This window comes from Symphalangus syndactylus, chromosome 11 (assembly GCF_028878055.3).
Source record: "Symphalangus syndactylus isolate Jambi chromosome 11, NHGRI_mSymSyn1-v2.1_pri, whole genome shotgun sequence".
In the NCBI taxonomy this organism is placed as follows: Eukaryota; Metazoa; Chordata; class Mammalia; order Primates; family Hylobatidae; genus Symphalangus; species Symphalangus syndactylus.
In genome coordinates, this window is record NC_072433.2 from 65,594,095 (window position 1) to 65,606,610 (window position 12,516).

At 35.2% G+C, this 12,516-nt stretch overlaps 1 protein-coding gene across 6 annotated transcripts in view; it reads right to left on the bottom strand.

The window, feature by feature from the left end:
• AP3B1 (adaptor related protein complex 3 subunit beta 1) overlaps positions 1-12,516 on the bottom strand; it is a 290,306-nt gene that overhangs the window by 78,728 nt on the left and 199,062 nt on the right. For 3 of the 6 annotated variants that reach the window (XM_055299187.2, XM_063612139.1, XM_055299189.2), the window contains one exon: positions 8,568-8,674. In XM_055299187.2, the coding sequence (XP_055155162.1) occupies positions 8,568-8,674 (107 nt within the window). Of the gene's footprint in view, positions 1-2,442; positions 6,852-8,567; positions 8,675-12,516 lie in introns of those variants that run through there. The other 3 variants (XM_055299190.2, XM_063612140.1, XM_055299191.2) reach the window with 2 other exon arrangements.

Sequence of the window (12,516 nt, forward strand, 5' to 3'; positions counted from 1 at the left end):
AATTTATGTGTCTATTCTAGTGATAGATGTAGTTTCCAATTTTCTTTCTTTTTTGTTTGCTCTTACAATGTGTCAGTGAACATTCTTGCATGTTTTCATGTGTAGCCACATCGATTAGTGAGTCATGGAGAATACATTATTCAACTTGAGTGAATATTTCCAAATTACTCTCTGAAATACCCACTAGGTATGCCTCCAATATATACATATATATATTTTGCAAACACGCTGTTAAAACTAACTTTTAGAGAAGGCTACTTTTCACCACTTTAAAAATTTTAAAAATAAGCTTCCTGTTTTACAAAACCCAACAACCCTCATATGCAACCATTCAATAATTGTAATAAGCACACATATTTTAGATTTGATTTAAGCTAGGTTAATACAATCAATGGTATGAAAATATGATCGGTGGAAAAACTTTTGATTGGCTGGTAACTGGATGAAGTGAAAACCAACCAAACAATGGTTTCACCAAAGGTACTGTCTCTCTTTGATACACCTGTGAGCAGACCTGGTGAAATATCAGGCAAGTAAGTTTTCAGCTGGAGTAAAGGATAGCTTGATCATTTCAAAATACAAATGGATGGCCCTAAGATCAGGGTTTGGGGAAAAGCCATAGATGTTGATTCAGGGTACTCTTGAGTTATTATTGCCAGACTTGGGAGCATTATCCAATAACCAATTCCCTAGTCTTAAAGAAGAGAAGACAAAGAACAAGATGCGAGATGGCTTAACCCACTGATACTTGGCTTCAGTTCATGGCATGCTAATGTTTTCTTCAGCACAGAATACGACACAAGGAAGAGACATACTTGGATGCAAGATGTGCAAATTCCTGCTGAGCCTATTTTTCACAGCATTACTTCATTATTTTATAGAACGTGTGAATTACTGTAACACTATCCTTGGTGTATTAAAGAGGTATATAGAAACAAAAAAAGTTTGTTATTAAGGAATGACATGTACCACTCACTGCTCCTTTTACATTACTTTAGGAATATAACTATTTGTAGTTTTTTCCTTAACTTGGTAAGACATTGAAGGTACTCAAGAAATTTAACTTTCTTTTCCCTTTTAAGTTCTGAGGAACAGAAAAATTATGAAATAAATCCCAAACATTTTAGAGCAAACTGATATTTACTTTTAGTATGAATTCTTTGCAATTAAAAAAAAACAGTTATAATCCCATCACAAGCTTTCAGATTTGGCATGCAGTGACTTCTGCCTGATTTAGATATGCCCAGTACAAAAATGGCCAACTTTGCTGGGCAGACTAAGCAATAATCCTTTCTGTACAATAAGGGTTTTTCAGTCCCTGATTCTGCAGATCCTGGTGCTTCCTGAGGACCTTATGTTTTTGTTTCACTGAGTCACTTTTCCTGCATAGTTCTAGTATCCGATTTGAGGGCAGGAGGAAGGGAAAGAAATGGAATAGGTGACATCAACCCTATGTTATTTCTGAACATAAAGGCCTTGGAGCCTCTCTACCCTGTCAATCCCAATTTTGACTGAATTGTTCCTCCTATAGTCTATATCCAGGCCAAGATCCTCAAATCTGAATCTATTATCTGTTGTCAAATCACTATCCCACTTGTTCCAGGGCCACTGGACTAGATTTCAGGGTTTACAGCTACAGAATAGAATTCAAACATTTTCAGGATCATTATTTCATTTGATTTTCATAAAAAAAAAGGTGTTTAGGAAAAGTATTATCTCCATTTTGTAAATTAAAAAACGGAAGTTTACACAAGTCAAAGAACTGCTCAAAGCCACAATGATAATAAACACAGCACAGCCAAGGGTGAAAACCAGGTCTTTGGGCTCCAGATTCACTGCATTTCACAAATGTCACTCTGTCTTTCTAAATGAGTTTTTAGCATTTTAAGGTGGAACTCTGAAAGTGTATTTCCACAGAAAACCTCTGACTTGTGATTAGGTGTTAAAGAATCATAGATAGTATATCTCCATTATGGTATTATGACATTTGGGGATTGCCTTGGGAACCTTTCTTTTTTTTAGACGGAGTTTCGCTCTTGTTGCCCAAGCTGGAGTGCAATGGCGCGATCTTGGCTCACTGCAACCTCTGCCTCCCGGGTTTAAGCGATTCTCCTGTCTCAGCCTCCCAAGTAGCTGGGATTACAGGCGCACGCCACCACCCCAGGCTAATTTTTTGTATTTTTAGTAGAAACGGGGTTTCACCATGTTAGCCAGGCTGGTCTCGAACTCCTGACTTCAGGTGACCCGCCCGCCTCGGCCTCCCAAAGTGTTGAGATTACAGGTGTGAGCCACTGCGCCCGGCCACCTTGAGAACCTTTTAACCTAGGAAGGTCAGACTCTGATTTTTCCATAAAAACATCATCTTAAATAGTGAGTAAATAAATATACTTTCTTACACAACTAGTTCGAGAAGAAACAAAAAATGCAAAGGATGAGTCAAGGTTTCATGTTGATGTTTACCAGTTAAAGCAGAACATACACTAAAATAGGTAACTTTAACTGTTTTATTCACTTTAATATTTTTGTGACCCAAATATACAAAGTAATTTAAAGCACAACAGATCAAAGTTTCACTCAACATTTCTAATACCAGAGGTGAACAAGTTATTCTTATTTCACATTATTCTTACACACAAAATTGTCTTTTTCCCCCTATTCTTTTTTCATCCCTGCAAGAAGCAAATATTTTAAGGATTGATGTTTATGTGTTTACAGGTCTTGATTTAAACTCAGGACCTAATAATAATCCAGTAAAAAAAAATTTACTAAGTTAACCAGTTTGTTCACTCAAATACTACAGCAGGAACTAAAATGCTCCCTCAATGGAGCTATCTGTTGGCCAATGGCCAGTCTCTGGCAAGACTAAAACATGCTGTGTTTATAAATATTTATTACAGAGTTTAAAAAACTAAAGCCTTTCCTTATAATGATAATGTTTGTCAGGCATTATTTTTTAAAATCTCTGTGTTCTGAATATATAATTCAAAGGATAGGAACAAATAGTGACTTTTTTAATTAGAAAAATATTTGGTGTGAAAAAGCAATTGTTCTTTGGGTTTCATTGTAAATATTTTGTTAATTGAAAAAATCTAATACACATAAGGAAAACAAACAACATTTACTAGAATAAAAATTATAGATGGACTAGAAAGTCATTATATAAACTAAACAAGTTTCATTTCTTTATTTTAACAAACTTATTCAAATTATCCCAGTGAAATTATTTTCATTAATTCGAAATTCCATCTTAGGTTCAAACACACATAGAATATCAGAGTTGAAAGGAAACATGGATATCTGCTTTGCCATCATTTCATAGTTGAAAAAAACCAAATGATTTGCTCAATATCACCCAATTAATTAGTAATGGTGATCTAGAAAGACAGGTATCAGATGGGTCAATAAAAAGGAATCTGGCTGAGTGTGGTGGCTCACTTGAGCCCAGGAGTTTGAGACCAGCCTGTGCAACATGGTGAAACCCTAGTTCTACCAACAAAAATTTAAAAATTAGCCAACAAATTAGCCATCTCTACCAACAAAAATATAAAAATTAGGGTGTGGTGGCAGGCAGCTATAGTCCCAGCTACTCAGGAGGCTGAGGTAGAAAGATGGCTTGAACCCAGGAAGCAGAGGTTGCAGTGAGCCAAGATCGCACCACTGTACTCCAACCTGGGCGACAGAGCCAGACCCTGTCAAAAAAAAAAAAAGAAAGAAAGAAAAAAGAAAAGAAGAGAAAAGAAAAAGAAAGAGAAAAGGAAGAGGAAAAGGAAAGGAAAAAGACCCAAACAAATAAAAAGGAATCCTCATCATTCATATACGTGCTTTCCATTTCTATTTTAAAAGTATTGCTTTTTGGGTAATAGATGTATTATATCTTCATTAGAGAAAATCTGGAAAATATTTAAAATATATAGAAGAAAATTAAATATAAAACATCCATAATCTCATCATTCAGGAAAGCTGTTAAAATTATGATGCAGTTTCTTCTACTCTTTCAATTTCCCTGTATTTGAAAACAGTACAATTGTACAATTTTACAAAATTTAGATAATATATATAACATTTTGTGTCCTTTTTTCCACCTTACATTATACCATATTTTATCTTATTAAAATATGTAATAAAAACATCTTAATAATTGTACAAAATTCCTTAAATTGTTTTTGCATACTTATTGTAAACATCACTACTATCACTAGACATTTAGGTTTAAACAACCTTGCACATAAATCTGTGTAATTCTAATTATTTCCTTAGAAGAAGAATCTAGACATGAGTTTACCTGGTCAAAAGGTATACATATTTTGATGGCTTTTTATACAGATGGCCCAACTGCCATCCAGAATGATGTAATAATTTATACTCTTACCAGTGGAGCACTGTATAATGCCTGCTTCATTGCATACCTCAGCAACAACAGATGTTGGTTTTTGTAATTTTTGCTAATGTTACAGGCAAGATGGTTCTTTAAGTCTACATTTATTAATTACTACCACTGAACCTTTTTCGCATATTATCATCTATAGTTCCTCCTCTATGAATAATGTGTTTATATCATTTGTCCACTTTTAAAAATGTTTTATTGAAGTAAAATATACATAAAGTACACATATCTTAAGTGCAAAGCTCAATGATTTTTTTCATAAACTGAATACACCCATGTAACAGCCCCCAGATCAAAAGAGAGACCATTATCAGCACCCCAGAAACTACTCTTGTATTTCCTTATAAGCACTAATTCTCCTAGGAGTAAGCACTATTCTGATTTGTTATACCATAAATTAATTTTTCTGGTTTTTGTCCTTTTGCTCATTTTTATAGTAATAATTTGTTTTAAAAAGTTATCGTTTATTATAAAATTATTATAAAACATTTAAACATTACAGAAAAGTACCAAAACAATCAACAAGTCATTCTGAAACCATTCCATCTCAAGTAACTGTTAACCATGGTGAACATGACATTTCTGTAACCACTGACAGATATACAGAGAAACAGACAAATTATCCCTTAGAATGGGACTATAATCCTACTTTGAAGAAAAAGAAATGGAATTAAAACCAAAAAATAAAAAACCCTCCAGAACATCAGATAAATGTTCTTTGAGTATATACAAATCATTAAGAGGTGTGCATTTCATTAAAAACAAAAACAAAAGCGGTTTCAATTTTGCATATTACGGAGCGTTTTCCTATCTACACGGAAAAAATAATTACCATGTATCCTGTCATCTTTCCCCACCTTCTAGTTTTGGTTTCCTATTTTTATCATTTATACTTAATCATATGACCACAATTTTTATAGCTACTGATTCTATTACTTTGAATCACCCTTCCCTTGGTTTCAACAATCAGCAGTATCTCCACTCTTTTCTATAAAGTAGTATCCACAGTAATTCTCATGTTTCAGCATATCTATGTACAGCCTTAATAATAAGAAGAAAACACAGTTTTCTTGGGTCACACTTCATTTCCTTTATAAAGTTGCACTAATGATGTACGTGTAATGAAAATGATAACAGGAAATATTTAGTTATTAGTACATATCAGGTACTGTTATAAACATTTCACGTTTGTTAATCATTTAATACCAACAACAATCCTATGAGGTAGGTAGCATGATCATTTTACAGCTGAAAATAATGGAGGCACTGGGCGGTAAACTGACTTGCCCGAAGTCCCTAATTTGTAAAGTGCAGAACTCTGATTTGAACGCAGGTGGTCTGAATCAAGAGCCTGTGCTTTTTCACTGCTACATAATGCTTTGACGTTTATAGCTAGAACACGACTGGAGGGAGGGACGGTAAAGGATGCCACTAGCTTTAAGGAGTGAAGGCCAGGAATGCTAGATGTTCGTAGTAATGAACAGGGTAGATCCTGACGATACAGACTGTACCATGTCCCTCACAAAAGCTCTGTTTCCTACTACGAGAAAATGAAACTATTAACATTCAAATGTCTTGTTAGACACGTTAAACACATTAGACAACATGCTTAAAATTACTTGATCCTAGAACATTTCACATAAAATATGAAGTTTTTTTTCTTTTTGGCAAGATTTTAACAGGCTCAATTTTCCAGGGATGCAACTACTTTGGTGCAGAAAAACTGTTCAGTGTTTGGAAAATTATGTCACTGATGGCAATACCGCAACCCACAGCATTTGCATTGCCGAATAACGCACCTATATCAATATGCACATATAGTTCTCACATTCATGAGTTCTGTATATGAGTGCCAGCATCATTTAACTACTTCTAGTGTAGTCATGGTCAGTTACATATCATTGAAAATATTAGTTTATTATATGTTACTTTTATTTTTTCTATTCAACTAGGACAACAGGTTGACTTTAAAATTATAGATGTACTCTATCATCTATGAACTTCATTTCAGGATCCAAAAGAGCTCCTAGATTTGTTGAGATCTCACAGCATTATATGGGAGTTGTAATTCTTGAGGGGTTTTATTTTCCTCTGATGTCTTCCATCCACTTCTTTCCAAATTCAGACACATAATGAGGAAGCTTAAACTCTGGTTGATTCATCTTCTTTTCTCAGTACTGTTCTGAGGGCTGGATGTGCTATTAGGAGCCATGCCATTCTGCAGTAGAATATTCAGTTTATTTCTACAAGTTCCATTTTTCAGAGTTCTAGCATTTTCTTTATTTAAAGTTCTATTCCTGTCCATATTTTATTGTTGCTGGTGAACTTCTGGTTGTCATTCTTTTTAGCACTACTTGTTTGATCATTTTTTTAGCTTTTGGGGAGTGAGTGTTGTGGTCCTACTTCACTCAGCTGTGTCAACTGGCGGTCATTTTTTGCCCAACTTTAGATGGAGTGCTTTTCTTTCCTTTGAAGAGACCATCTCAATAAATATTTTCCTTAGTATAAAAGGGTGAGTCTGTCAATTACTTTATGATGAATCAAAATTTACTACAAGCTTTTCTAATCTCAACTGCTTTCTTCTTATTATTAATAAAGTAGAAGAGTCTACACTCAGAGTCCATTATCACATATCATATCACTTTGGAGAATATTCGTTAATATTTACTGAGTAATGACAATGTGTCAGTCACTGCTCTAAGAGCGTTGCATATATTATTTCATTAATCTCATAACAATCCTATGAGGTAGATAGTATTCTCATAGGAAAATGAGGTGTAAGAGTACCAATTTGCCCACAGTCACACAGCTATTAAGTGGCAAAGCAGTGGTTTCCACCCTGGACATCTGATATCAGAGCCCAAGTTATTATTTATTCACTACCTTACTGCCAACCAAGGTTTTAGGGACCTCCTGTTCCATTCAAGGAACTAACTGCTTCACTATTGATTTTTTGGTTAACACTTTTTCTTTAGAGCCTACTACAAATGCTCAATAAATATTTATTACCTGAATAAATGAAAGACTTAACTGCTTATTTTCAATGCTTCCCCCTCATATCTTTTAATGTACCTTTTCCTTTTAGAAACAAGTGCAAATTAAAATCGCAAATACCATTCTCACTCATTTCTGAGTGGTTAAGAGATAATCTCATTCTATGCTTAAAGAGAACATTGTAGCTTAAAACTTTCCACTTGTACTTTCTAAGCGAGGTGACCAATGTTGAACAGAAATACAGATAGCTTTTTTTAGTATTTCATTGCATAGCACTGAGAGCGTATTTGCTTTAAAGGAGGAATTTTTTTCCATAATAACACACAAGAATTAGGCACTTCTTTTCTCCCACTTTTGGCAGAAGCAGCTCTACGCTCCCAGGCAGCTCAGATGATCAGTTACATGCCATGTAGTACCCTGCCAGCCCTGAGAACCAGATCTGTTGAAGCTACCTGTGCCCATCAAAGCTTACTATTCTGTCTCTTAGTCTGTCAGATTTCTGACAACAAATTAACAGGAGGTCACGCATATCAACAGATTATACATCTTAGGCAGCATGCTTGATTTACAGTGAAAGGTTAGTGGATATAATATGCTAACACAATGAAAAGTTGTTGCAGCTTCAAATACCATGATAAGTTGATGGTTTTTGCATTATTTTGTGACAGGTAGGTTCTAGCCTCACTTCACATCACATTCTATAAATAACATTAAAGACTAATTTTAAAGACACCAACACATGTAAATAAATGTACAAAAATAGAAAAAAAATCTTGAACTTTTAAATAAAAACAGTCATGAATTTTTAAGTCTATGAAAAAATATTGTGGTAGGAATAAAACGATTATGGAAATGAAAGTCTGTTAATGTAGACAACTTTCTGTGGCACAGTTCAGATATATGTACTGCATCAATGTGGTTAAGAACCTTTGTATGTTACAGATATATAACAATACCAGAGAAAAGCATATAGATGATAATTAAGTGTGGACAACAAGGGAAAAAAACTGAGAAGATAATGGTTTGAGTAAATTATTTAAAAAATTAAAAGGTCTTAGCTAAATTGGGCTTGTTCTTAGAGAAGAATCTGTTCAAAACTAAGAATCCACTTTAAGTATTTACATTTTAATAAAAAAGATACAATGGCAACATAAGAAAACAGAGCTGGTGTATTTTAAAAATAACTTACACTGATGACTGAAGAGGAAGTTGACAAGTTTAAACCTTCAAGATCAGCCATCAAACTTGGAGAAAGAGCTGGTGTGGGCAGTGCAACTGGAGTGGATACTGGGTTAACTGTAAGAAAAGGCCTAAATTAGTAAATGTGCGTGAACATTTAATTCAAATTATTAAAAGCAACATTTTTATTTTGTTAGTAAATCTAATTAAATTACTTTGATTAATAAATGTATGACAATTCTATTTAACATCTTGATTTAGTCAAGTTATTATCAAGTCATGGCAGTTATTAGTCTTAGCTTTCAAAACATAATGGCAAATCCTATAACAAAATAAGGATATAAATATCTTGAGTAATAGTTTGTGAAAATTTTTATCACATAACATTATCACTAACATTTATCACCCAGTAATCTCCCTAAAAAAGTAAAGAAACATTTTTTTTCCAGACTATCATAACAACCGCTTCCAAGAGAATGCTCCAGTGGAATTAGAAGTCTTGAAAGATGTTTAAATCCTACATCTATTTTATTCTCCACTCTAATCAGGCTACCTAATTCCCTTGTAATTATACTTTTTCAGCAAAAGCTATGTGCTGATAGAAATGTCTGACTGATTCTAAAACTGCTATATACTTGAGAACTGATACCTGTAAGTTTGGAAATCTTCTAAAAATGCAAGTCTGGTCATGTTACTCCCCTGCTTAAGACTCTTCAAAGGCTCATAACTGCCTATAAGATAAAAGCCCAACTCCTCAATTAAGTTCACAAAGTCCTCTATGGTCTGCCCCAGCCCTAATAGCACTTCCTATGATAATGGAAATGTTCTACATCTGATAAAGTGGCCACTAGCCACATATGCCTAACATGCTCTTGATATGTGGCTAGTATGACTAAATAATTGCATTTTAAATTTTACTTAAGTAATTACATGTGGCTCGTGGCCGCCATACTGGACTACTCAGGTCCAGCTTATCTCCAATTTCAGCACTGTTATGTGCTAGCTCTATGGGATAATAGTTCCCAAGATCTTGTTCTATGTCTTGGAGCCTTTTATATTCTACTCTGTTTGCCTACTTTTCTGCTTGCTCATCTTGCAACTTCGATCTGGCAAGCTACCCTTTAAAAGGAAAACACTCTGGCTCACCTGCAAACAGCTTATATGTGCCTTCTTTGTTCCACAGATATACTGGGACAAACTTCTATAACTGTACTTCTCATGTAATACAAATTAGTGTCTTTACGTGTTTGCATTTCTGCTAGTCTGTGTGAACAGACAATAACATTAAATTTCAGTGCTTCTAAACCATTCGAATAAAATACATTAAAATGTGGTCAAGTTTTAGCTTCCAACAAGTTCTCATTCCAAGATAATATTCTAAAGGGAATAACATTTAGTTAATTTGACATTTCTTTTTTATTTTTATTTTTGGAGATAGGGTCTTGCTCTGTTGCCCAGGCTGGAGTAAAGTGGTGCAATCCCTTCCTGGGCCCAAGCAATCTCAGCCTCCTGAGTAAGTGCATACACCATACCCAGCCTTTTTTTTTTTTTTTTTTTTTTTTTTAAGAGATGGGGTCTCCCCATGTTGCCCAGGCTGGTCTCTAACTCCTAGGCTCAGGCAATCTTCCTACCTTGGCCTCCCAAACTGCTGGGATTACAGGTGCGTGCCATGACACTCAGCTGTGACATTACTTTTCAAAGCATCTTTTTCTCATTTTAGTCTCACAGTATCCAGTGAACAAGGCAAAACAAATATTAATCCATAAAGTTAACAACAAATATTTATTCTGCAAGGTAGCAAGTGAGAGACAAAAAAGTTCAGATTCTCAAGTAAGAAAACCTAATTAAGAAAAAGAGATACATGTATTTGGAAAAAAAAAAAAAAAAGTAACAATACAGTCCGTAAATGATACGGCCAAAGAAGAAAAATTTCAAAGGAAACACTAAACAAAATCTCAACATATATAATAGAAAAAGCAGCCTGGAGGTTGGATGGGGAGGGAGTGGAGCTCTTGATCTTCCCCATGCTCACTTAATACAGTTGAAGCACAGCTTCAAATCTCCAGGCTTCCTTAGACCCACACTGAAAACCCCTGTACAGTTTAGCAAGTGTCACAGAGTCAGAAGGAAAACAAGGATCACTGGAGAAGGAGTGGAAGAGGAGGCTTCATGAATAGGAGGGAAAGAAGTTCAATTTTTAAGTAAGGGTGAGATTTGAACAAGAGGAAAGAAAGAAGCCAGTTAATTGTTGGATAACAGAATGCTATAAACAAAGGCTGGGAGGTGGGAAATTGAAAAACTAAGGGGACTGGACTTATCCTACAGACCAAGGGGAACAGTCAAAAACTGATCAAACAGAGGAATGATAATGAATATGGTCCTGCAGGATAGTTAATCAGATGGTAGTACAATGCACAGACTGAAGGCAGGGTTGGGAGAAAGGAAGAATTTACAATAGTTTAGGAATGAAGTGAAAAAGACTAAAGTAAGCCAATGGCAATGAGAAGGCTTAAAAAGAGCATTTAATATTGAAGACACTGGAAACTGAGCCACAGGGAGATTAATATTGACAAGGTCATAAAAAAAGTGAATGGTAGAACCACTATAGAATTAGAAACTGCTTCTTCTAACTTGGATCATAATATGTTGCCTTCCCATGCAACACGTAACTTTTCAGGTAAGTTCTAAATGCATGTTTATTCATTCCTTCGTACATCTATCTACCCACCCATCCACCATTCATCCTTTCAAAATATTAGAATGCCCATATAACGAATAAAAAACTGAAAAAGAAACAGCCTCTGATTTCAACTGTGGCTTGGCTAAATACCATCAAGAGACAAGAGAAGAAAATTCACACCACAAGGAAGTTCTGCTCTTTTTTAAAACAGGATGGGTTTTAATATAATTTCAGAAGATGTGTGCTCTGGTATTAAACTGATGATTATGCATCTGTTTGCAGGTATGGCAAGATGAAAATTGGCATTGAAAGCTTACCCCAAAGTGAATTCTGAGGCTAGGTGACTGTGCTGAAGTATTCAATTAGTAATGTGTAAAAACAAAGTGACTCTATAGGGTTTTTTTAAAAATGTCACAGCATACAAGTTAAAATGAAATATCATGTCCACCTGTCAAATTAGAAAAGGTAATCTTAAAATACAGAATCTAGGTGAAGGTACAAGGAATATAGCACCCTCACATTAATACTGTGTAAGCTGGTACAAGCTTTCTGAAAGGCAATTTTATTTACTTATTTTTAAGAAGGAGTTTCTCTGTCACCCAGGCTGGAGTGGAGTGGCATAATCACAGCTCAGTGCAGCCTTGAATTTCTGGACTCAAGTGATCCTCCCACCTCAGCCTCCTGAGTAGCTAGTATTACAGGTGTATGCCACCATGCCCCGCTAATTTTTCTATCTTTTTGTAGAGACAGGAGTCTCACTTTGTTGTCCAGACTGGTCTCGAACTCCCAGCTTCAAGCAATCCTCCTGTCTCAGCCTCCCAAGTAGCTGGGATTACAGGCATGAGCCACCATGCCAAGACTAAAAGGCAATTTTGGACAAACAAATTCTTCAAAGTTGTTGTCCCAGCAATACTACTTCTGGAAATTTATCTTAAGGAAACAGTTACAGAGATATTTAAAAATATATTTACAATGATGAATGTTACTTCACTAATTATGATAGCAAAAAATGGAAAACAGTTACATTCCCAACAATAGTAAACCTGTTCAATAGAATTTGTTCTAACAGAATAAAGGACAACCACGCAGTTATAAAGAACGTAGGTTTTGTTTTGTTTTTGGAAACAGGGTCTTGCTCTGTCACTTGGGCTGGAGTGCGATGGCACAATTGCAGCTCACTACAGCCTTGACCTCCTGGCTTAAGCAATCCTCCCGCCTTGGCCTCCAAAGTGCTAGATTATAGACATGAGCCACCACACTGGCTAAGAACATGTACTTT